The following is a 25,536-nucleotide window of genomic DNA, read 5'->3' as shown; positions in this document are numbered from 1 at the left end:
AGGAAGTAAAAGGAATACACGCCGACCCTTAATGTTGTGGTGGTACGAGTTCTATAGCTCTTTTTAGTAGTAGGTACTGTACCTCTTGTTTGAGGAGGTGTAGGTGATTGGTTGAAAGTTTGTGTGACTTTGGGGGAATGTTTGGAGGAGTGTTGATGAACTCCAGGCAGTAACCATAATGGATAATTTGTAGAACCCACTTGTCTGTTGTTATTGACTGCCACTTTTGTAGGAAATGTGACAGTCTTCCCCGGACAGGTGTTAAGTGGTTAAGGGGAACTATGGGCAAGTCAATGCTTTGTTATGGAGGGGAGGTACGTGTGTTAGAACCTCTACCTCTGCCGTTGTTCGCTCTGTAACCCCCTCTGAAGTAATTTTTAGAACCTGAGGGTTGGTTATTGCTTTTATAGGTGGGTGCAGTTTCAGAGGAAGTATTTTTGGACCCTGCCCGATAGAACGAGTGCCGAAAGGAACCACAGCCTTGTGTAGACTGAAGGGCTCCCTTGGATTTGGCCACTTCAGTATCTTTTTTCATCTTCTCAAGTGAAGAATCTACCACTGGCCCAAAAAGGTGTTCCTTATCAAAAGGTGTGTTCAATATGGAGGTCTGTACCTCAGGTTTGAACCCTGATATGCGTAGCCAGGCATGTCTTCTTAAAAGGACACCAGTGTTTACCGCTCTGGCAGATGTGTCAGCAGCATCTAGAGAGCACCAAATTTGGTTGTTTGAAATTAATTGTCCCTCACGTACCAGGTCTTGCACTTTAGATTTATGTTCTTGGGATAGAAATTGGATAAGTTGTTCCTTTTTATCCCAATGCGTATGGTTGTATCTGGCTAGCAACACTTGTGTATTAGATATGCGCCAGAAGTTAGCTGCCTGGGAGGCTACCCTTTTCCCTGAAGCATCGAGAAGCTTTGACTCCTTATCTGGGGGTGGAGCATCTCCAGTAGTTTGGGAGTTTACCCTTTTGCCTGCATTGGAAACTACCAACGAGGCGGTTGGTCACCCGCAGGTGGAAGACGGAATAGCCCCCGCTGGCGAAGGCTTGGTTCCTATCCATGCACAACTGGGTGAAAGCCAAAGCAGTTTCCCTGATAAGAGAAGATACACTGGGTTTGCGTAAATTCCCCATCTCCGCCGCATGGAATGCTATGTTGTGCGTGCTGCGGGGGTTAATGGTACCAGATGACATGTTGGAGGTTCCTGCTTCAAATTAATAGTGAGTTATACACGGGTGGACCTATGGCTCGAGCTTCGTACTAATATGTGGACGGAATCCCTTGTATCCCACATTAAATGGTCGTTTTCCCTGGCAGTCGGGCTATGCATCCATAAGATTATTGATAGGCTCTTGTATTGTGCCAACTGAGATCTGTGTTTTAATTCACCACTCCTATGCGGCCCTGGTTCCCCTTCCTTTCCCTATTCATGTTAGCTTGTCCCACGTTGGGTGTTTTTCATAAACAACTGTTTGACTTCATAATCAGATTGCTGTGCTATGGCGGAGTGAAGCCATAAGAAACGTACTTGTGTACCTGTCAAGTATTGCATAATTGAGGCTATAATGTACCATAACGTGTTTGTATGGCAGTTTTAGATGGAGGGAGGTGATTCTTTGGTTGACAGCATGTGCCACTTGTCCTTACTAGGCATGCTCAAGTTTGCTGATTTAATCATGAAGTTGGGCTGTTGATGTATGATCTAGACTTGTTATTTACCTACTGGCTCTCTAAGACGTCTCTTTTAATGGCATACTGCATTTGTATTTCTGTACATAACAACAAAATCTTTAATAAACAGAACAAACAAAAAATCGGAAACTACCAGCGAGTCAAAGGATAATTGTCCTCTCATGTAAACTGGATTAGATGGTGGAGGCTTGTATTTTTTTATCCACCCTAGGGATTAAGGATACTTGCCCTGACAGGATCCTTAAATATGTTGTCTACATATGTGGTCATTCCTTTCAGCATGGGTAACATATGTGTTAAATGTTGTGTGCTGTTCAGTGTTTCACAAAGGAAATCTTCTTCACAGGATTCTTTATGGAGCTGCACCCCACGGTAATTGGCAGCCCTGCCTAGCAATTCAATATAGCCTTCACTGTCGTCTGGTGGAGAGGGCCCGGTAGGAAGTAGGTTAGGATCATTGTCTGTGGGCGAGTCAGTGTTGTAGTCATCCCACTCATCTGTAGGTCCTGGCTGACCATCATCATTAATCATCCCATCACAATGATTGTCAGGTGTATGTGGTGGTGAGTGCTCAGGTGAAGTTGGCACATGTAGAGACTGAGGAGGTGGTGGTGATGGAAGAGGAGGGGGAAGAGGAGGAGGGGGAGGAGGGGGAGGAGGAGAAGGGGAAGGGTTTGTTCCAATATTTCTCTTCTTCAATGGAATATGATATTCCTCTTCAGTTTTAGTCCTTCTCTTCAAAGTCACTTTAGTGGTAATGTGTTCAGATTTCGATATATGTACAATATTTTCTGTTTCGGTCTGGCTTTTCTAGCAGATCGCCAAAACTATGCTTTTTAGGTGACTTTGGTGCATCAGTCTGTTTTGGCGCCAAAGGTTTCGGTGCTGATGGCTTCAGGGTTGGTGTCTTTGGATCCGAGGCGTTTTTCGGCGCCGAGTGGTGAGGTTCGGAGCCGAACTTTGGCTTTGATCCCGAAGGCTTTGGCTCAGTACCCAACTTGGCATGGGGCTTTTCAGAACCGGAAGGCTTTTTGATAGGCTTCGGTGCCGAGCCAGAAGGCGGGGCTTCGGAAGACATGGTATCGGGCCGACCGTGGGCGCGGGTTGGCCCGGAGCCTTCTTTTTTGTTGACTTGGGATTCGCAGTGAGGTAGGGACTGTACTTACAGTACATTGTCCACGTGGGATGCCATCATCCTGGTCAGAGTCGTCCTCTGAAAGTGAGATCGGATCCTGTTCCTCTGTTACCCCGATAGCATTGCCGGCTTCTTCTTCTGATTCAGGTCCGAAAAGGTCCAGAATGGAGCTTGTATGTTGGCTCTGCATGTCACGTCACGAGAGCGACGGTCCCAAAGTGTCTTTTTGGAGTGGAAAGCCTTGCACGTGTCACAGTCCTGTTCTCTGCCTTCTGGTGACAAACACAGGTTGCACACTACGTGTGAGTCGGTGTGCGGGTATTTCGCGTGGCACCGAGGGCAGAATTCAAGGGAGTTCGTTCCATTAACTGTGAGTCGAATTGAGGTGGTTAAGCCCGATGGCCTACCACGAGCTCTCCGATCGAAAAAGGGTTTTTGTCGAAATAACACGATACATAAAGAATGGAATACGAGATCGGAAACAATACAGTTGAGGGTGAGTGTTCTACGCACCGAAGGAAACCCGAAGGATCGGTGTCGAACCGGAGCGCAGAAAGTAACATCTGAACCTGATGGCGGAAAAAAACAATCTGAAGATAGAGTCGACCATGCGCACTATCACCGAAAAGAGGAGTCACCTATCTTGTGCCTAGGAAGACTTCTTCGAAGAAAAACAAAGTGCAAACATCCGGGCCCAACACTAGATGGTGATCTATGCATAAGCATGTGATCTACAGCTCACATGCCTCGAACATATTTTTTCTCATTGAGAAAGGCCTCACGCTATACTCGCATGAAATTAAATATGGAATTGACCTCTCCCGATTCATACCTAATGGTTTGTGTATATGTGTATACTTTTTCATGTAGGACCATCAAACAATACGCATAAAGTGCTACGCTATCTTTTCGCAGTTCTCTGCAACAAGGACTCATCCCCGACTCCCTCAAAATTGGACAAGTTGGGGGGCGTGGCTAGCAGCCAACGATGGCGGCCGCAGCTTAGGGAGGCTCCCGGGTAAAGGCGGCTTTCCGCATCAATCCGCACAAATATCCTGATCCACTCCGGCTCCAGAAGGGGAACCGGACCCAGAGACCGTGCAGCGACCATCCTCGGAACTTTCCGGTGCGGCGAAAGCCCGAAACAGCACGTTGCCGCGGGCCGAAGGCGGAGGAGGAGCCGGGCCTACACGCGGCCACAGAACCTCGGAGCCACAGCCGGGTTGAGCCCAGCCGGAAGCAGCCGACAGTCGGGTCCGAAAGACCGGAAGTGCCGGCTCAACGATCGCCTCCTTCCGAGGACCCACTAACTCTCTGCAAAGAGACCGGAGCCCGAGTGCCCACCCTCCGACCACCTGCTGACCCTCTCCGGGCACATTCAGCGCTACAGGAGACTTGGAAGACGACGGATCCCCCAGGTTCATCGCCGCCATTACTCGGCGCAGGCGACCGGGGAAGTCACTGTGCCGCCCCGACAAGAACCACGCCATGTCGCACAGAGGCCCCAAGAACACTACGACCCAGGCAAAGCTGGACAAATTTGCATATGACCGACGCTCGCCACCACAAGACCAACGCAAAACCGTTGGAGGGAAAATGGCAGAGGCGGAGGCGGGGAAGAAAGCCACACTAGACGATGTCCTGGCGGCGCTGGCGCAGGTACAAGAAACTGTGGGGGCCACGGCGACCGAAGTCACCTTGATCAGGGCGGATTTGCAAAAGATGAACGAACGGGTCAAGCAAGTCGAAGTGGTCACGAAATCTTTGATTGAGGACGTGTCTGAACTGCAAATTGCGATGGAGCGCCTGCAAACGGACAACAAACTCCTTAGAGACAAACTGGACGACCAGGAAGGTCGCTCAAGGCGCAATAATGTTCGTATCCTGGGCGTTCCGGAATCGGAAGACACGGGGGCCCTAGACCTGTACGTGGAAGATCTGGTGAAGACTCGGCTCCAGCCTAAAGGCCTATCGAACTTCTTCTCGGTCGAAAGAGCCCATCGGGTTCCGGGAGGGAAGCCCAAGACCGGAGGCCCGCCGCGACCAATACTGGCAAGGTTGTTTCATTTCCGGGACAGAGGCGCCATTTTGCAGGCTGCTAGAGTGGCGCCGACCATCCAGAGCCAAAACTCCAAAATCGCTTTCTTCCCGGATTACACAGCGGAAGTATCGAGGAAGAGGAGAACGTTCCTGGAGGTAAAGAAGACTCTACGGAGAAAGAACTACCCTACTCCATGATATTTCCAGCCAGACTACGTGTGGTGGCGGACAAGAAAGTATTGTTCTTTGACTCCCCTGACACAGCCCGGGACTGGCTGGAGGGCTGGCACACCGTTGGGAGACAGCGCAGGACGAACAGACAAGAATCGGACCGCAGAGGAGGCAGCAGGAATGGCTCGCAGGCATCAGGGCGCGTGGAGGGCGCAGAACGCTCGCCTTCCCATGGCTTTGAAGGGGGTGGCGAAACTGATTGACTCCGGCGACGGCCACTGAACTGCATTACCTCGCCGACCACCGGCACTAACTAATCTTTCACAGCAGCACGTTGACTCTGGCGTGGCAACCCCGAGAGCCTACAGGGGAGCCGCCAACCCGGGGAGGCGCTCTCCCCCTTACAAGCAAGTACTGTGTTCATTGGGAAGGGTATTGCACTCTGCTAAGTTGGGGTGGCGGGCAGTTGGAGGTCCGTTAAGCAGGGGGGCAGGGAGGGGGGATTGTTTTGAATGGTTCTTGTTAGGAATGGGTACAAGGGGTCGAGGACATTGTTTCGGGATCGCTGGAATTCGGGGGACACTGTTGAGAATAAACTGTGACACTATGCCCCCATGAGGACTCTGATCGCCTTGCTGCGCGGTGGCGCAGCCAACAGAGCAGTCCCATCTCCGGGGCGCCGCAACGTCTATCCCATACTCCCCGATGGCTAGTAATACTGTACAGACGGGGACTCTGAACCCTACAGAGACACAGTCTCCGCCATTAACCGTGCTGTCCTGGAATGTGAGGGGCGTGGGTGATAGGGTAAAGCGGGGATTGGTTTTAACTGCTGTGAAGCGCCTGCGTCCTACGGTGGCCCTATTACAAGAAACACACCTGATGGGGGGAGCTACTAAGGCCTTAGATAGGCGAGGTTACAAAATGTGGGCCCATTCTGCCTTCACGTCCGGCTCCAGGGGAACCGGCGTACTCGTGCAAAAGAACTCACGATTCCTGCCCCTATCCATTAAAACTGACGACCAGGGCTGCTTCGTGGCCGTGCAGGGGCAGAGGGAAGGGAAACTCCTGAATCTGGTGTCGGTGTATGTCCCGCCTGCCTTGCACTCAGTTCACCTCCCGAGACTAGGGGATTTACTCCTGACTCTCCCTGAGGGTGCGATCATTCTAGGGGGAGACTTCAATGCTGTCCAGGATCCACAACTAGATAAATACCCCACTCCAAACCAGACTGGGGGGGAGACATACTTCCGGCGCTTCACCACGGCCATGGGCCTGACCGACATTTGGCGACACCTACACCCAGGCACGCAGCAATACACCTTTCACTCCGCGGTGCACGGTAGCCTGTCACGCATAGACTACTTCCTATCCCTGGGGGAGGCCCTTAGCCACGTAGACACTTCGGTGATTCACCCCCGAGGTATTTCAGATCACTCTCCGCTCACACTGACGCTTTCTCTACAGACGAAATCGCGTAGGCGCATTTATCCCCTGCACGCTTCGTATCTCAGGATCCCACAGGTTCGCAAGGCACTTAAACAAGCCACGAAGCACTATTTCCTCAAAAACTCACAATCGGTGCGTTCCCAGGCGACGCTCTGGGAGGCATACAAAACTGTTCTGCGGGGTCAAGCCATTAACACTATAACCGGACATAAGAGGCAGCAAACACAAGAACTGGCGGACCTAGAAATCACAATGCAGGAACGGACCAGGGCCCATGAGTCCCACCCTTCTCCCTCCACCCTACACGCACTTACACTCCAGCAGCAGCTCTACACTGACCACTTACGGACAGTAGTTAAGGGTCACATCACGGACACTCAGAATAGGGTCTACGAAGTGGGGGACAAGGCAGGGAAGATGCTGGCGTGGCTCGATAAACGTGAGGGCAGCTCCAGGGGGATCCAGAGCCTAAAAGATGCACAGGGGGTAACACACACCGACCCGAGACATATAACGGAGTTGCTAGCGACCCACTTTGAGCAAGTATACACCCTAACACGTCAGGTTACTTCGGAGGAAGCCAGGGCACTCCTCGCGCCGATTGCAGTCCAGACCCTATCCCCAGAGGCATCGAGCGACTTGGAAGCTGACATTACAACCGACGAGGTCCGGATGGCCATTGCGGCACTGAACCCGGGCAAGGCCTCAGGTCCGAACGGGATACCGGTAGAGTGGTATCAGGTGATGCCGGACACCCTTAGCACATACCTGCTGGGGATGTTCAAGGGTTGCCTGGAGGGGGGCTCCCGTCCGCTAGATCAGCGTGTGGCGACTATTGTGACAATCCCAAAACCGGGCAAGCCGCCGGAGGAATGCTCCTCGTATCGACCTATTTCCCTCTTAAACGCGGAGGTGAAAATCCTGGCCAAACTCCTGGCGCAAAGACTCCTGCCTCATCTGTCCTCGATTATACACCCGGATCAGTCCGGGTTTATGCCACACAGGAACACTGCTCAGAATCTGCGGCGGCTACATGGTCTCCTGGCTCGATCTGACGCCATCACAGACCCGGCGGTTATTCTGGCGCTGGATGCCAAAATGGCGTTTGACCTGGTGGAGTGGGAGTACCTCTTCGAAACGTTGAAGCGGATGGGGTTTGGACCTCGCTTCCTGGCATGGGTCAGATTGCTCTACACGGCCCCAGTGGCCCACGTAGTGGCAAATGGCCATATATCGCGCACTTTCCCGTTGGGAAGAGGCACACGGCAGGGCTGCCCACTGTCACCACTGCTGTTTGCTCTCTCATTAGAGCCCCTGGCGACTCTCATACGGGCCTCTCCCCTCCTCAAGGGGATACCGGGGACCGGGGGTTGGGAAGACCGCCTGTCTCTCTACGCAGATGACATGCTCGTATATCTCACAGAACCTGAGGAGAGCATACCGGCCCTCTTGCGCATCTGCGACACATACGGCAGGATCTCCGGCTACACGCTGAACTGGTCCAAGTCGGAATTATATGTTTTGCGAGGTCCGGCTCCGACTCTAGACGATACGTGTCCATTGCGACTGGCGGGATCGTCCTTCAAATACCTAGGCATACACGTTACCAAAGATGCGTCGGAATTCATGGATAAAAACCTGCAACCGCCCATGGTTAGGCTCAAGCGAGATGTCGAGTTCTGGTCGGGCCTACCGCTGACACTTCTGGGTCGGGCGGCCCTATATAAGATGATGGCGCTACCGCGCTTCCTCTACGTCCTCGAAAATTCACCATACCCGGTACCCCCAAAATTTTTTCAGAAGGTGGCAGCACTGGTCTCCAACCTCCTATGGGGCGCTCTCCCGGCAAGAGTGGCACAACCCAAACTGCGCAGGGACTGGTACAGCGGAGGAATTGCGCTTCCAGACCTAAAACTATATTACTGGGCGGCCCACCTCAAACCTATTAACCAATGGCTCCACGCACCACACACCGAGCAGGCATACCATTCTGACAGGGTGCAGCTGGGCGCGGAGGGCATGTTGGGTCCGCTGTACGACCACCGCAAGGTACGGACCTTGGTCGGCCCCACCAAATTAACTGTACAAATTTGGCATGCGGCGACGACAGCTCTGGGCTGGAAAGGGAAAATTACGAAGATGACACCACTGTGGGACTCCCGCGCGCTGGGCAACCTCAGGAACACCAAGGGGTTTACACAATGGGACACAATAGGTATATCTACGGTGGGCGATCTGTGGGAGAGAAATGAGGTGGTACCTTTTGCCCGCCTCCAGGAACTCTATGAGCTCAGTGATAGGGAACTATATAGATACATTCAGATACGCCACGCTATGCTTGCGGCTATCCCAGCCAACACACCACTGCCAGAATCTTCACCCTTAGAGGACCGCTTACTCACAGACTACATGTTGGAACGTGCGACGTCCCTCACTTATCGCAAATTACTTAATAACACCACCGATCCCACGTCCCACCTGAAAGAGAAATGGGAAGGGGAAATTGATGACATGGACGAACAAGAGTGGAACGAGGCACTTGGGTCCCCCAAGGAGGTTGGCATCTCAGCACGCATGCGCCTGGTACAATTTAAGATCCTACACCGGGTTTATTACACGCGGACAATGCTGCACCGCATACACAGAGCGCCACACCCCTACTGTCTGCGAGGGTGCGGGGAGGAGGGCACGTTCTTCCACACCATATGGGACTGCCCCAAGATACAGGAATATTGGAAACAAATACACCGCACTCTCTCACAGACACTTAATCACTCTATACTGCCTAACCCGAGACGAAGCCTACTGAACATCTGGGAACCCACCGATCTGTCCCGTTATGAGCAGCTTTGGGTCACGGCAGGGATAATGGTGGCAAAGAGGGACATAGCGCAACGCTGGGGGGCAGCGGATCTCCCAACTAAATCCCAATGGTGCCTTAACATGGATCGTGTGATGTTGACCGAACGAGCAGTCTACTCCAACCGAGCCTGCCCAGTGAAATGGAATAAGATTTGGCTGAAGTGGAACGAATATAGAGGGGACATTTGTGAGCCCTTGCGGGAGGAGGACCTGGATTCTGATGACGAGGGTGAAGGAGGGTAACTTAGACGGGTTGCAGAAGTGAGATGGCGGCCCTACTAGTGGCGGGAGGCAACCTATGGGCACCTACACTGTGGAACTGTGAGAGGGGAGGGGGGTTCATGGGACTAGGAGACACGCAGGTACTGTCCGGGGACCCCGAATCCCCGTGTTCCCGAGGGACGTTTGTTATCTATGTTGCTCTGATTCATGCCAGACCAAATGACCATTCCTACTTGTTAATGTTCTGTGTTTGTTGTTTTCCAAAAAATGAAAAAAACTCAACCAAAACCTCAATTCCTGCATTGAATATTTGATCTACATGCACTTTTACTGCTCCAGTATGTCTTATCACGACCTTAATGTCTTTATAACCTCGCAACTTGTTTTACTGGAAACGCGCTATGCACTGATCCTTGATAGCAGCCGGCCCGCAGGGTTGTAGGCGTTCCGCTGTGTACTATGCAAATGTGCAATAAAGGTTTTGCAAAAAAAAAAAAAATTGGACAAGTTACACCTATACTCAAGAAACCAACAGCTGACCCTAGTGACCTTAACAATTACCGTCCTATTACCAACATTCCCACCCTTGCAAAAATGCGTACAACTCCAATTGACAAAACATATCGATCAATTTGACCTCTTCAACCCTCATCAATCAGGCTTCCGAGCAGGGCACAGTACTGAAACTGCCATGACACACATAATTGATGATGCACTCCAAATCCTAGATCAAAACGATACCTGCCTCCTCATCCTTCTTGACCTCTCCTCAGCATTTGACACTGTCAAACATGAGAACTTACTTGAGCTGTTAAACACCAGAATGGGTCTATCTGGGACTGTTCTCAAATGGTTCACCTCCTTTCTGCACAACAGATCCCAGAAATTCAAGAGCAACTACGTGATGTCCTCACCAGTGCCTGTCACATTAGGCGTCCCACAAGGATCTTCTCTATCCCCAACTCTGTTCAATCTGGTCATGGAACCTCTCACCACCTTGTTACAAGCATCTAATGTACACTTTCACATGTACGCCGACGACACCCAACTATATCTCAAAGTACAATCCCCCAAAGACATCAAACTTCTGAACTCAACGCTCAGAAACACCCAATCATGGCTTGCCGATAATCACCTCAAACTCAATGCTCTAAAAACTGATTTCCTTCTGATCTCACCTCCCTCGAAAATCTCCACCACTCAAACCTGGCTTAAGCACCTAACTGCACTCAATGTCCAACCTACCATCGTGGACTCAGCGAAATCCCTAGGCATTACACTGGACGCCAACCTCAACATGAAGCAGCATATCAGCAAGGCAACGAAGGGAGCAAACTTCCAAATCAATACCCTGAGGAAACTTAAACCCTTCCTACCAGCCAAGGACTTCCAAACTGCAGTTCAAGCCCTAGTCATTCCTCGCATAGACTACGGTAGCGTCGCCCTTTGTGGACTCCCTCTATCTACAACTGCACCCCTGAGAGCCTCTTTGAACGCTGCAGCAAGACTCATCACTGGATCAAAAAAACACTCACATATTTCCCCTGACCTAAAATCCTTGAACTGGCTACCTCTTGAAGCCAGAATACATCTGAAAATTGCCTGCATGACGCACAGAGCTGTACACAACAACTCACCCAGCTACCTCACTCAGAAGCTGACAATATCTGGTGGCACTAGACCCACTAGAAGCACAAAGAATCTTCTTCTGAAACCTCGTAGATTCCGTAAGGAAAAAAACATATAAACGTTCCGTTTCAGAAATGGCACCCAGGATCTGGAACTCACTCCCTCCAGAAACCAGACTTATCTCCTCCACTACATTCTTTAAGAAAGATGTAAAAGCTATCCTCATGACTAAATTCACCTGAACTTGTACTTTGGATCTATTTGAGACTCTGCACCTATCGGCACTATTGTTTTTGTCTAATTGTCGATTTGTATCATCGGTTTTGTGATTATTATGCCCCCCATGTACCTTCCCTATATTGCTACCCATCTTGTACCTACAACTACTCTTTGCTCATAAGTCTGTTAATCACCCCCTTGTTTCTTTACCCCCTGTTTTTGTAAAGCGCTCTGATATCTGCAAAGATCTTGTCCGCGCTATATAAAACTTTCAAAATAAAATAAAATTAAACATAAGTACATACATACAATGTGGCCTAAATTTCAGTTGTGGAAAAAGCACCCTGCTGGTGGAATGTCTGCATTTGCCAAGGCAGATTTGGATGTTAAACATCTTCTAATCCTAATCAGGTTTGTGAATATACCTCACGTTAAATTGAACTTAGGTCATCAAAGCTCCTTTGTGATTTGGGCCAACAGAGAACATCATTATCCATTTGGGAGTGCGGTTTCAGGCAGCCCATATCCATATTGCCGACCTGCTGTCCAATATGATTTCTTTCTCACTTTTGTTGAAAGTCTTGATTTAATATGAACCAACCTCAGAACTTCAGGTCACATCTCTAGATGGATTTCTGGTTCAACAGCACTCCCATGGAGAATTAACCCTTAATAGTATGCCATAGCTTTAAAATTGTATCTCTAGCATTTATGTCTGGCCAGGTTTACCTCAGTGGCAGACTATTGCTGTTCCTTCCCAACTATACTAGATATGGTCCCAACTCAACCTTCAGTTGACAAACGCATATCTTCCAGTTCCTCCTTCCCTGCACAGCCTTATAGTTTCTCTTATTCACCCAATTAGGAGCACAACACTAGAACTTGGTTCCAGCAGAATTGTTCTCTCTCTCCTCACTCCCCAGAACTGCTTTAAGACCCACCTTTTCAATTTAGAGAGCAGAAGGAAGTAACATTCTTAATCAACTCTCTCACCCCATATTCTTCCCTTAGCCTCTGTTGAAGTAAGTATGTATATATTCAGCACACTGTGAGCTCCACTAAAGACAACAAAGTATCAGAGGACCAAAAATGGCTGGTACCAACTGCTTTAACATTCCAATGTGTCTTTCTGTTACTCCCTACTCAATTTAAAACATTAAACCCTCACTGGGTGGGTTGTTCTAATAGTTATTATAGCCCTTCTGTCCCATGCTAAACCAGATCTTAGATGCGCTCGTTCTCATCATAGGCCCAGACTGCAGCTTGAGCATATAGCTCTAGTAAGGGACTTTTATTTACTTGTTTAACCCTCAGCAGTGGGCTATAATGTAATGATATATATCATTTGTGTACTGCCACTCAGCCTTCATACTCCTTGTAAAATATTGCATATTCTTTTGGCTCAATTAACACAAACAGGACTATGAACAGTAGGTGACTTACTCTTTTTTCTCTCTTGACTTACTTCTTAATATCCATGAGTAAGTCACCTACCCACCGAAGAAAGCTTTGTGAAGAATGACAAGTTTTAATTGGCCTTTGGTATTTTGTTCCTGTTTCACGTACAAGATTTTTGTAGAAATTCTTTTGATACAACTAATAAACAATGAGGGCCTGCATAATTCCTGATTGTATCAGAAAATGCCACCAGATATGCCACACGGACTGATTGTGTATTCAGCTCTTAGCGGATTCTCTCCTGTCTCTCTATGGGACTCTGAAATCACTGCAGACTTCTAGATGGTTCTTGCCATAAGCTCAACTTTGCTTCATTCAAGAGCAGTTCTACCATAGCGGACACTGTGTCACGTGTAGTGCCGGCCTGCTGTCTATCACTGGTTCAAGAGCAGGTCTTGTATTGGTCAGGTATGCCCTAGAGACAGTCAAGCAGGTGTGCTCAACTTACCTAGACATGTTCTTCCAACCATGCAGATATTAAATTGGGACTGACGAAGAGACAATAAACGTACCTGTAAGACTGAAGAATATCGATAATGCCCATGAACAGAAGCAGGTTTTCTCCTCTATGGCTTTTAGCTGGAATGCCTCCCATTCTAGTGAATAAAAAAACACAAACAGAAACAACGTCATTAAAAGTCAATGGTCTGAGCGGGATTACACAATGTTACGCATTAGTCAGAAAGAAGAAAGTAATGCAGTGAATGGAATTAAATTATCTGGACATTATTTACTGCGGTTTTCTCTGGAATCTCTGGGGTGATTCTCAGTCCCTCCAGGTACGTCCAGTCTCCTACTCTTTACTAATAGGCGGTCATACTGCATCCTATCCAGAGCTATCCGAAGCAGGTGCTATTATGTAAGCATATGATTCAAAGCAGGTGCATAACGCAAAATGCTGGGGTCTCCCTACAGAATGTGAAGTGGGCACCAGAGTCTCTCATATCTTACACATAATTCTTGCCCTTGGACTGAATGGGGGGCCTCCTTGAAGGGTTGGGGTCCCCTGGAGGGCTGGGCGCCTCCCTGCGCCACAGGGGCCACAGGGGCTCGTGCTACGTCCCTGCTACTATGAAGTTTGCTGCACTCTATTTGCACACAAGCATCTGTAAGGCCTGGGGACGTTTCCAGACCTGTTCCTATGCACATTTTCAAAGTCTGGGCAAGTGAAATAACATTTAACACCTCGATTCACAAGAGGATTGTAGGTTTGAGTCTGTTGAAATATGGCATATTTACAATTACCTCCTGAGGCAGTAGGACCACTGATTTCAGGTTAAGTAAATGGCAAATATTCCACTGGAGGTAACTCCCAACCAACCCGCTATGGTTAGGAGCTAACTCGCCAAAACATGCTAGTGGATCAGGCATCTGATTAAGATTGACTGATCCACCACCATGTCTGGTGCAGTTACCTACAAGAAAGACCACCGCAGAAAGGTAAGTACAGTGCCTTTTACATGCTGTGTTTCAAGAAGACTGGATATGATGCCACTGACGGGGTACATTTCCAGTACCCCCTCGCTCCACCATCAAATACAGGAAATTATAGATTTTCCATCAGAGTTTTTTCTGCCAAAGCGCACTTTGGTGGAGAAACCGCGACCAAAATGGTGCAAACTCAGAATAAGGTGAATATTCCTCTGGTGCCTTGACAGATGTAAATTCCATGGAGGGTACAAAGTTCCCCGATAGGAATGTGAAGAACAGTGTGTGTAGCGTAGAGGACAGAAAAGGGGGGGAAATTCCCTTTTTGGAACTAAAACCCTCACACACCCGACAAGCTAGGTGTCATGCTTCATCATATGGGTTCTGCTCCTCGTCAGACTGGCGCTGCAATGTCTGACGGGCTCCCTTAAAGGGGCTCTTTATCAGAGATCTTTTGTTCCAGCCATATGGTGCATGCGTGCGAGAGGGCAGGAGGAAGTGTAGTCATGAAGTGAAGGTGGGTTAAAAAAGGTGGGTCAGTCCACAATGAACTTTATTGGCGTGGTTGACTCCCTTGGTTAAAAAGGGTGGGAGGTGAGATATATACCGATGAAGATTCACAGCAAAATATCTACAACCCTCAGGTCAGGTCCACATGTTTCTTGCCGTCATGGCAACTCCTCAGGACCTAAGTGCTCAGTACTACACAGTGAAAAAATATATACAAGTATTATAAATTACAACCTCATCCTGTTGGTCAGTAAATGGGCAGGCCGAATGGTCCTACTCTAGTGATGCTACCATAGGAGGTTCCCTAAGGTGCCCCGCAGACTGCTCCCGTGGAACCGGCACAATCAGGTATGGTACCTTGGCGGCGCGCGGTCCAGGCCGCCTAAACCTACCGCCACGTACAGCACCTGGTCAGACATTGCAGCGCCAGTCTGACGAGGAGCAGAACCCATATGATGAAGCATGACACCTAGCTTGCTGGGTGTGTGAGGGTTTTAGTTCCAAAAAGGGAATTTCCCCCCCTTTTCTGTCCTCTACGCTACACACACATTGTTTTTCACATTCCTATCGGGGAACTTTGTACCCTCCTTGTGTCACTAGTTGTTCGGACTTGTACACTGGACCCCGTTAAACAAAGTCCTCCACTGTTCCCCCATTTGTTGATAGATGTAAATTCTATGCAATGGTGGATTGATTCACAATTGCCCAACAATAAATGAATAAGGCCCTAGGCTTATGGTCAGTTGTGTATCTCCTTCCATTCCCGAATGAAATAGTAGTAAGTCTGGCCATGGCCATCTGAGCTGGGAATTAGAATCCTGTCTGCCGCTTGTCTCCACAAAGTAATAAGAGAGTTTTGAACTACAGTGTGAGAGAGAACTTTAGTGACCGGTCTTCCTTTCTGTTTTTTTGCCTCCATCTTGAACCCTGGAAAGGTACATTTCTGTGAGGCAAGTGCGTGATATATATATATATATATATATATATATATATATACACACACACACACACACACACATATACATACTTATATACATAGATATACATACATTTATATATACATACATTGATATATATATATATATAGATATATATATATATATATATATATATATATACACACATATACATATATATATAACATTCAAACATATAGAAAATCGCCACCACCACTTGCTTTCCTCGTACAGCAAAAATGACGAAGAGCAGACCCAAAATTACTGGTGCAAAATTAGACTGTCTTTATTGTGCCCAGGTCGCACATTCATATATATATATATATATATATATATATATATATATATATATATATATATATATATATATATATATATATATATATACACACACACACATACATTAATAATTCCTAAACATATTGCTATAATGCAGCAGATTCCGAGTCGTGTGTCCGGTGTATATCAGTGATGTTCTACTGCTTGTTTCAAAAGTGTGTATATAAGTACAGCGATTGACAAAAACTGCTAAGACGTCTGATTTTTTAAACTTTGTACCAACGGCATGACGTAGATAGGCCACGCTTTACCCTAAGGCAGTCATGGGAATTCTCCACAGGTCACGCGATTTCAAAGGAAAATTGTTTATGTCACATTTCAAAATGTTGCTGCACAAACACAATGAAGAGTGGAAAAAACACCACCATTACGTCTCAGAGGAGAGAACTCAGCGGGTCATTAAGGCGACACTAATTACTACCTTGCAGCCATTACAGAGCCGACTTGCATTGCACATCCGTAGCAGTGAGCTGCTGGAAACATACACATTGTGCAATGGTATTTTTTAAAGTATACAGGAATGATGTCTTAAATTAGGCTCACTAAGCCAGTCGACCTTTATCTATTGTAGGAGTCCACTGAACAATTAAAAGCAACCAATTGTGTTTTTGACTTGCAAGCCTTGCTACATTGATCCATTTAGCAGCCTTGTTAAAGCAGGTGCATAAGACAGTGTCTTGCTGCTCTTGGTGGTACATAAATGTCATTCTGCATATGGAGGTTTTGTTTTAGGAGACCCTTTTTGGGGAGTCTGCTTTCTATTTGAAAACCCACATATATCAACTCTCTCTTTATGAGTGTGGAATGCAGCTTATCCACCTGATTTGCTTTAAATGTGCCCAAAGTAAAAATGTAGGTATAATTAATTGAGACATGAAGTGTTCTCTGAAAGAGTTGCCAAAATAGAGGATTGCCTGCATACTTAATTTCAATCATAACACTCTAATATCTTTGCCTTGTGGAACACTGGCAGTTAAGTTTGACACAGGACAAAATTACTTTATTAGTGGGTGTACACCCTGTGTGTTTCTGTCACATGGACAATACAGTTTCCACCAAAATGTACTGGGGAAGTGTCAGTGTGAACTAAAGGAGGCCTTTCAATGCCAAGCTTGAAACTACTGTCTTTTGTCAACGAGCAGTTAATTAATTGACTTAGTGGTGCTCAATATACCAAAAACATGTTTGTGCAGCTGAAAATGGAAGAAAGCACTCTAAGAGCATCGCCCTCTTAAGGATTTTTTTGTGCTCTTCTATTTTTGTGCTTCATTAATATATTTTCACACTCGAGTACACATCTACACACTAATCTAGAACTATTGATTTTGAAACATATTCCTATAATATGCTAAAGTGTGTTTTGCGGATTCTTGTAACTAGGCCTCAATTTAGGCCTCATGGGCATGATTATTAAAATTGATGTCCCCTTTATCACTCCTGTTCTCCCCCCTGCACATCTCACTGCCTGTCGTTTCTGCAGCACATAGTCAAGTAGAAGTTATTTGATTTTTTCCGTTGCCATTTGTCTGGAGATCTTTGATGAACTTTCCCTGGCTTATCCACAAAACTGCAACTATTCCTCCAAGCTCTTTCCACTATATCACTGTGCTCTATTCATTCATATAAAACGTTGTTGTTGGTGTGTCTAGTTTATTCTAGCATCTCCGGATGACAAACAGAGGGGGCAAAATAATTATTCATGGAATGGGATAGTGCTTAGATGCTAAGGCAATATATTGTTAAATATTTCTGTGCTCAGATTTGCTAATTAAATTATGCATTTGCTCAAATCACTATGATTATGCAGTTTTGTTCATTTCATATGTGAAGATAATGTATAAAACCCCTCGATTTGTTGGGTGAGCCAGAAACGTTCCTGTTCTACTTGGGAAGCTATATGTTTTTTTTCCTGATTTTGCAAACCATTTGGGATTTAGACTAATTTCAGTTTTTGCATGTCTGTAGTATTGTCCTGCTTACTGAGAGCACTGACTTTTTATCACCTTATTTGTAAAATGTTTAATAAAAAGCATTTTACTATTTTGCTAATCTAGAACTAAGCTATTGACTGAGTGATTTTACTTAATTCACTGTATTCTCTTATTTTCGATGTGTAGGGAGGTGCATTGTTTGAAATTCAACACCATCTCCGATTCATCAAAACGGTGGACGTCCTGATCAGTTAAATATTAGCGTGCCAAAAATTGCAGGGTCCCTCGCCCGAGCCCCTAGACAAACATAGCACATGAGTGGAGAGATAGAAGGTTCAGAACCTACATACGGAGAGAATACGAATAAAAGATTGCCAAGTGACTGATGACCACTTACGTGCTCTCGGTGATGACAGCAGCGTCCACAGACTTCCCAGGACCCTGTATGGATTCCAAGGCTGTAGAGTACAATACTCTCTGCCCTGCAGGGCGTCTGTCAGTTGCATTTTGGGAGCTCTCGCCGTTATTTTCTCTTGCGGAAGGGTCCAATACGTGTACTCCCAACAAAAGACTATAGTCCATTATTTTAAAACTTTCCAAAACCTATTAAATAAATGTTTAAAAAAGCATGTCAGAAACGTATTGAAACAAATTCTAGAATTATAAAGAAGCAACACTGGAAGGTGAAAGGCTACTACAGAAAAGAACGTATTACTTAGCATAGTGACATGGGTACTCTCCGTCTAAGATACTTTCAGGATACCAATAAACATGACATTTAGATCCTCCAGGACAGCAGAGTGACTAATTTGCCTAATTGATTATAAAAAATGAGTCACATGACACACTTCAGCGCATGTGTGCTAGGCTTATCTGTCCCATCCCAGCCTGTATGTCTCTACCACAGGGCAGTGATGGAAAAGGACAGTGGAGGTCCTGGCATGTGGTACCAGAATATTGTTGAATAAATATAATCGGACATCGGTATTGTGTCCTGAATATAATTTACAAAAATATTGCCCCATTGGAGTTAGAGAAAAAAAAATAAGGGAAAATCTACATCGAAAGGTGTGATATTTTTGTAAACAATATTTTTGTCAGACTATATTTGATATGACGAAAGTTAACAGTAATGGTCTGTGTATGTCATAGTGCCCTTAATAACCTCAAGACCATTAAGAGCTAAGAACATTTACTAACTACTTCTTTCACTTGCGTCTGGTGTCCTCAAACGCCTAATTGGTGGGAAGGGATTCCCAAGCAGACATAACTAAGTTAAGAGGCATCAATTTAAATCTGACTTCAAATGAACAAGTTATAAAGAACAGATTGGCCACATACAGTAATAACTCAAGAGTTGCTGTTTACATCATTTAGGGACTGTTGTACAAAATAGTTTTGTGGTCCCAAACAGCGATAGCCGCATTTGTACTCAACACAAATCATTATTTAGTAAAAATATTTACTTCTAAATTCTCTTGCTTACCACAAATTTTAAAAAGGCTTTGGCACCCCATCAAGGCTCAGCTTTAAAAGGGCAACCTATTCAATTTGCCTTTTAGTGTTGGCCAATTGCATATGAACAAAAGGTGTCATGACGTGCGCATGCATAGCCGGCATTCATACCATCATGTGTATGCATTTGGATGCACTTTAACCATTTTGTCATTTTTTCTTTGCCTTTCTAAAACTGTGGATAGCCTTCTTAGAAAAGTAAATTAAAATCTTAACCCCTTCTATGCTGATGACGGCCCCCGTCCGTCATGCACCGCGGTGGGCGTGTGCTGATGACGGCTGGGGGCCGTCATGAACCCGCCCACTGATTAAAAGCGCCGCACAGACGCAGAATCGCGGCCGCGCCCAAGGGGTTAAAAAGTGAAAAACTAAGAACACACCACCACAAACACCAGGAAGAAAGCACTTTGCATCTGGTGGGCCATCGTAAAAAGAAACAACTAAATAAATAAATAAAACGGGAGAGGGTTGGAGAGCAACAGGTAGAGGGTGCAAAGCGTATGGAGGGGGAGAAGCACGCGCAGGGAAACCAGTACACTCAGACTTAGTGTTGAATCATGAACAAAAAAGAGTCCCCTCAAGCCAGTAGTGGAAGGATACAGCTCATCCAATCAGAACACTGTGATACTGAGTGGTGAAGCAAGCTATCGAACCAAAAGCAAACACCTGAGACAGACAACAGTACCATCCAATCAGGAGGATGGGGCTGTCCAAAGCCCATTCTAAATGTATTTTATGTATTGGAAACAAACTATCTGCAAGCTATCTGCAGCTGAGACCCAAAAATAACTAAATAAATACACACCTATACTAGCATCTAGCAAAAGGATTTCACTTCATAATAAAGTCTTCCATAGACATATTTCAGGATTTGTAAGATGTTCAGGCAGCAATGTGACATGTAGCATGAAGCGGCAATTGAACAAGAGGCACTGGATTTGAACAAGAGTCACTGGTTTAGAGAAAAACAGCTTGGCATTGCATCAATCAGGTGCCCATGGAACCACATATTGCAATAGGATGACTGCAAATGTTCAAGGTGAAAACGAAAAAAGCAAAACAAAACTGCGACGGCTCTGATGTCTGTATGATTCAAGAGTGGGCTCATGAACAGAATATGGGAGAAACTGGGCAGCGCTTCAATGAAAGGTGGCCATGGTGCTTACGGCCGTCAATAATGCTATTTATTGCCAACCCAGACATTACTGTTTTTTTACAGGTGGGTTCATGGGAGGTGATATATTTGCCCCCTTACGGCTGCGACACATACGCCTTGCATAATGATGCATTCAATGAGATGACTGAGAGTTCAAGCTGCTCCCTCACATTTGTTGAGATTCTATTCAGCTGACGGCAGGCGCATAACACCCTGAAGCATTTCCAAAAATAAAAGCTGTTTATTCACTTTTTCTTGGACTCAGAACAGGAACGCCTCGATAAACAGTGGCATTTTTCTTAGAAGCAAGTACCTGTGGGCCTATTATTTAGCACAGAATGTTTCACCGCAGTCGCTCTTGGCATGGCGCGGCTTGTCGACGTCACACGGCGTGGCACGACAGTCAGCGTTCACATAGAAGAGAGATGATAGTGATAAAAAGTGCACGTGAACTGAAGGCCGCTGAGACTTTCTGCCAGTACAGGCGCAGAACAGGCTCCCATTCTCAGGGGCCTGTAGAGATGCTTAGCCATACCTTGATTGCACGTGTTCACATCTGAAGAAAGAGCTCCGGAACATGTACTGCTTTGCTATTGGCTTCAAATAGCCACAAAAGATGTATTTATTTGGTTAGCTTTATGTTGTGTCATGGGCAGTGCCTCATCACAGAGTGGCCCTGCCCCTCCATCACAAGGAAAGTCTGACATTATATCCATTCACTACTTTTGTTACTGCCGTTGGTAAGAACATTACCGCCAATAATTCCCATTACAAAATAAAAGACAACCTGAACATCCTGTAAAACAGATCTTAAGATAAGAAAAGGTCTGCGGGGGTCTAACAAAAGGAGGAGCCCTTTCATGTTAAGTGTGGGTTATGTGTGTCTCGTGATGCTAGAGGAGTGGTTTGTGCAGCCGGGTACTATATCATATCCATGAATAGATTAGTAAGAGCTGTATTTTTTTGCTGGTGGTGTATTTCTAATCCTGGGAGCATTGGTTTAGCTGCAGGAAATTTGTTGGATTGGGGGTGATTTTACCAACAGAATATTTACCACTGGTGGTATTTGTCGTGTCTTGTGTTTGTATATATGAGGCCACTAGTGGTCCTAGACGGACTCCTTACAAGTATTATGTAATTGGATGAGTGTGACTGGGTGTGGTTAATAAAGGTGGAGTTGCAGTGCTTTCAGTGAATGGTTGCATGCTGAAGAATAAAGATGTGCAAACCAGAGCTCTGTGTGTGGCGTGGTCGGTTACCTGCTCCTGGACTGGGGAGGATGCTACAACTGGTGACGAGATAGGGGATCTGTAACCCGAAGAATAGAGAGTGCACTCCCAGAGAGTTTGCCATGGTCCAGCAAACTGCTAATGCGTACCATATGCGCCCCAAGAAGCAGTCTACAGTTTGCGTATGTGGAGTCAAAGCGTAACTCCAGCTTTTGAGAAGCTCTTGAAGAAGGTGAAGGTCCTACGGAGGAGCACAGTCACTAAGCCTGCAAGAAGTCAACTGGTGAGGCCAAAAAGAGATATACTGTGCCACATCATATCAGAGTCAACATTGGTACAAAGCAGAAACACTGAAGACAGTGAAAGCCAAGTATAATGCATAAAGTCGAGGGCGATGAAGAGCATGTGAAACCATTACTCACAGTGAAGAAGGAAGATGGCACCTGCTGAACTCAGCTCGGGTGCGATGACCCAAGCACTAGTGAGCTGGTTGATGCTTGCAGAGGTGCCATCAAGCCATGAGAAGCTGAAGATCAAACGCTGGCCGAACAGCATATACTCTCGAAGGTGGTAGAAAAAAGCACAAAACGCGATGCTGCTGTGTTCGTGAAACCACCACCTCCTTTGATGCCGCCAAAAAGAATACTGACGCAAGATGGACTGCCTGGATAAAAAAGTTTGATGACTTCATAGAAGCTAAAGAAGAATCAGATGACAAATATACCAATTGTTCAGCAGCTCGGTTCCGTACTTCACTCAGCGCCAAGCCGCCCATGGGCATTTGTTGCGCTTTATAAATCCTCAAATCAAATCAATCAAATCAATCAAATACTTAAAGAACCTAGCAGGTGGCGGAGTAAAAGAAGTGATAAAGAAAATATCACAACCTGATGAAGTATCATACCGTCAAATCAAGAAGACGTTGGATGCCAAGTTTAATCCAATGTTGGCTGTCGACTATGAAAGGTAACCTTCAATCAAGCAAGTCAACCTGGTGAGATGATGGATGAGTTTATTGAGAGATTTGATACGCTCATAAAGCACTGCCCATTCAGTGAATTCAATGATGAAGAAGCCATGAGTCTTAGAGTTATTGATGGTTGCCTCTCTGATTCGTTCTGATGCCGCGGGAAACGCTCAGTTTGGAGAAAGTGCTCATGGCTGCAAGAGCGGAGGGATGTGCTGATCGACAGGTTGCTGATATGGAAACTAGAACAACCCAAAATAAATCAGCATTGAATATGAAAAGTAAGCAGAAACAGAAGGTGAAGGCCCGCAGAGTGATGTCTCTGAAGAAAAACAAACTGCTTTTTCACTATGGATTCTCAAGTAGGTAAATGTTCCGCCATCGGACAGGTATAAAAAGGCAGCAGGAAAGAAAACCATTTCAAAATGGTTTTTAAAGAGAAAGTAAATAAGTCACAGAGGGATGATAAGATGGAAGCCAGAAAGTTCCAGAAGCACTCTGGCTACTCCCACAAGGCCAAAAGGCAACATCGACTGAGGCAGGTGGGAACAAAATGAAGTTGATCGTTCTCAAATTCATCTTCCAAAGGTTTGTTAACTGCATCATTGAGTGACAGTAAGGAAGATGGATGTGCGGTGATGGTGGCAGCAACAGACTGACGTGTACATGTAGGATTGGCCTCTTGCAAAGAAGAACCCAAATATAAAAAGAAATTGCCACACGAAGCAACAAAGGTCATTTGGACATTGTCCTAAAATTATGCTGAAGGTGAATGGTTGCCCTATAACTTTTATTATAGACAGTGGTGCATCGATAAACATCATGCCGGCAGAAAAGTAAAACAACCTGTCTCCGGTACCATGTCTCATACCGAGAACCAAGGTGTACACCTAGGCACCCTTCATGCCTTTGCAGAGTTATGAATCCTTTGTAGAGACTATGCAGCACAATATAATGACAGTGCAACCACCAATTTATGTCCTCCAGGGTACGTCATCGACAGCCGCGGGCCGTGGAGGGAGTTGCGGTGGGGCAGGGAGGCGGGGAGGGGGAGGGGCAGGGTGGAGAGGGCTAAAAACCGGCATATGGATAATTACAGGTAAGTAAACAATTTAAATAATAAAACGAATTTCGTAGCGCGCACTGCATCGCAAAATGTTATGTAGTGCGCGCTACGAAATTCGTTTTATTATTTAAATTGTTTACTTACCTGTAATTATCCATATGCCGGTTTTTAGCCCTCTCCACCCTGCCCCTCCCCCTCCCCGCCTCCCTGCCCCACCGCAACTCCCTCCATGGCCCGCGGCTGGTCATCGAGTACATGTTTGTTAAGTTTCGATATTGCCCCTCACATGGAACTGATCATTATCAACTACAAATTGAATGCTCATTCTGAAATAGTGAGTCAATTTCGGACATTGTTTCATGGACTTGGGAAACTTAAGACCATGAAGGTGCAGCTTCACATTAATGAAGAAATTCACCCTGTTGCCCAGAGACTCCTTTGAATTGCTTTTCACTTACAGGAAGCTGTTGAGAAAGAACTAGAGACACTGCTAATGCATGACATCATCAAGTGCCCTACTGGTCTGACACCATGGGTTTCACCCATTGTGGTGGTACCAAAAAAGGACAGTGGAGGTTCAGTGCACATTTGTGTTGATATGCGACAGGTCAACAAAGCAATCAAAACTGAAATACATCTAGGCCCGCACATTGCAGATATGATTAGGTAGCTGAAAGGCGCCAAGCTTTTCTTGCCTTGACTTGAACAAAGGCTACCATCAACTTGAACTGGGAAAAACTGTAGGTACAGTACTACTTTTTCAACTCATGTTGGTTTGTTCCGATATAAAAGACTTAGTTTTGGTGTGTCATCAGCAGCAGAAATCCTTCAAGATGTCATTCAACAAATAGTTCAGCCTGTCACACATGCTTTTAACTATGGTGATGATATATTGGTGTTTGGGGCTACACGAAAAGAACATGATAAATCACTCACACAAGTATGTCACCTGCTTGCTGATGCAGGCCTCACACTAAATGCAGAGAAGTGTGAGTTTCACAAAAACGGATTTACCATTTTTTGGCATATTTTCTCTGAAAAGGGGAGGACTCCTGACCGAGAAAAGGTACAAGCATTGTCGTCTACTTGCCCTCCAGAAGATGTGACCATGCTGCGATCTTTCTTGGCAATGCACGCTACTTCTCCAGGTACATTTGTGATTTTGCTACTGTGAGCCCCCCTCTAAGAGAACTAACAAAGCAAATTGTTCTGTTTGAATGGTCATTTGTATGTGAAAGAAGTTTCAAGCAAATAAAGCACGCAATTGAAAATGCAACTGAAATGGCTTACTTTGATCCGAAATTGCACACAGAAATTGTGGCAGATGCAAACCTGGTAGGGTGGGTGCAATCCTTGCCCAACACAATGGACAGTTCGATGCTCAGAGACACATTGTGGCCTATGCTAGTTGGAGTCTATCTCAGACTGAGCATGCTTATTCACAGTCTGAGAAAGAAAGCTTAGCTGTAGTAGGGGTGTGTTAACACTTCCATGTGTTTCTGTACAGAAAACCTTTTACCCTTGTCACAGATCATCAGGCGTTGCTCACCATTTTTGGA

General features: G+C 46.1%; 1 protein-coding gene across 2 annotated transcripts in view; it reads right to left on the bottom strand.

Annotated features, from left to right (window-relative positions):
• PIP5K1B (phosphatidylinositol-4-phosphate 5-kinase type 1 beta) overlaps window positions 1-25,536 on the bottom strand; it is a 412,487-nt gene that overhangs the window by 93,653 nt on the left and 293,298 nt on the right. For both annotated transcript variants that reach the window (XM_086961234.1, XM_086961235.1), the window contains exons 8-9: window positions 18,442-18,647; window positions 13,393-13,476 (exon numbers count right to left, since the gene is read on the bottom strand). In XM_086961234.1, the coding sequence (XP_086817360.1) occupies window positions 13,393-13,476; window positions 18,442-18,647 (290 nt within the window). The remainder of the gene's footprint in view (window positions 1-13,392; window positions 13,477-18,441; window positions 18,648-25,536) is intronic.

The sequence above is a fragment of the Lissotriton vulgaris genome, chromosome 3_1, assembly GCF_964263255.1.
Source record: "Lissotriton vulgaris chromosome 3_1, aLisVul1.2, whole genome shotgun sequence".
NCBI classification, from domain to species: Eukaryota; Metazoa; Chordata; class Amphibia; order Caudata; family Salamandridae; genus Lissotriton; species Lissotriton vulgaris.
This window is presented reverse-complemented; position numbering and strand designations above follow the sequence as displayed.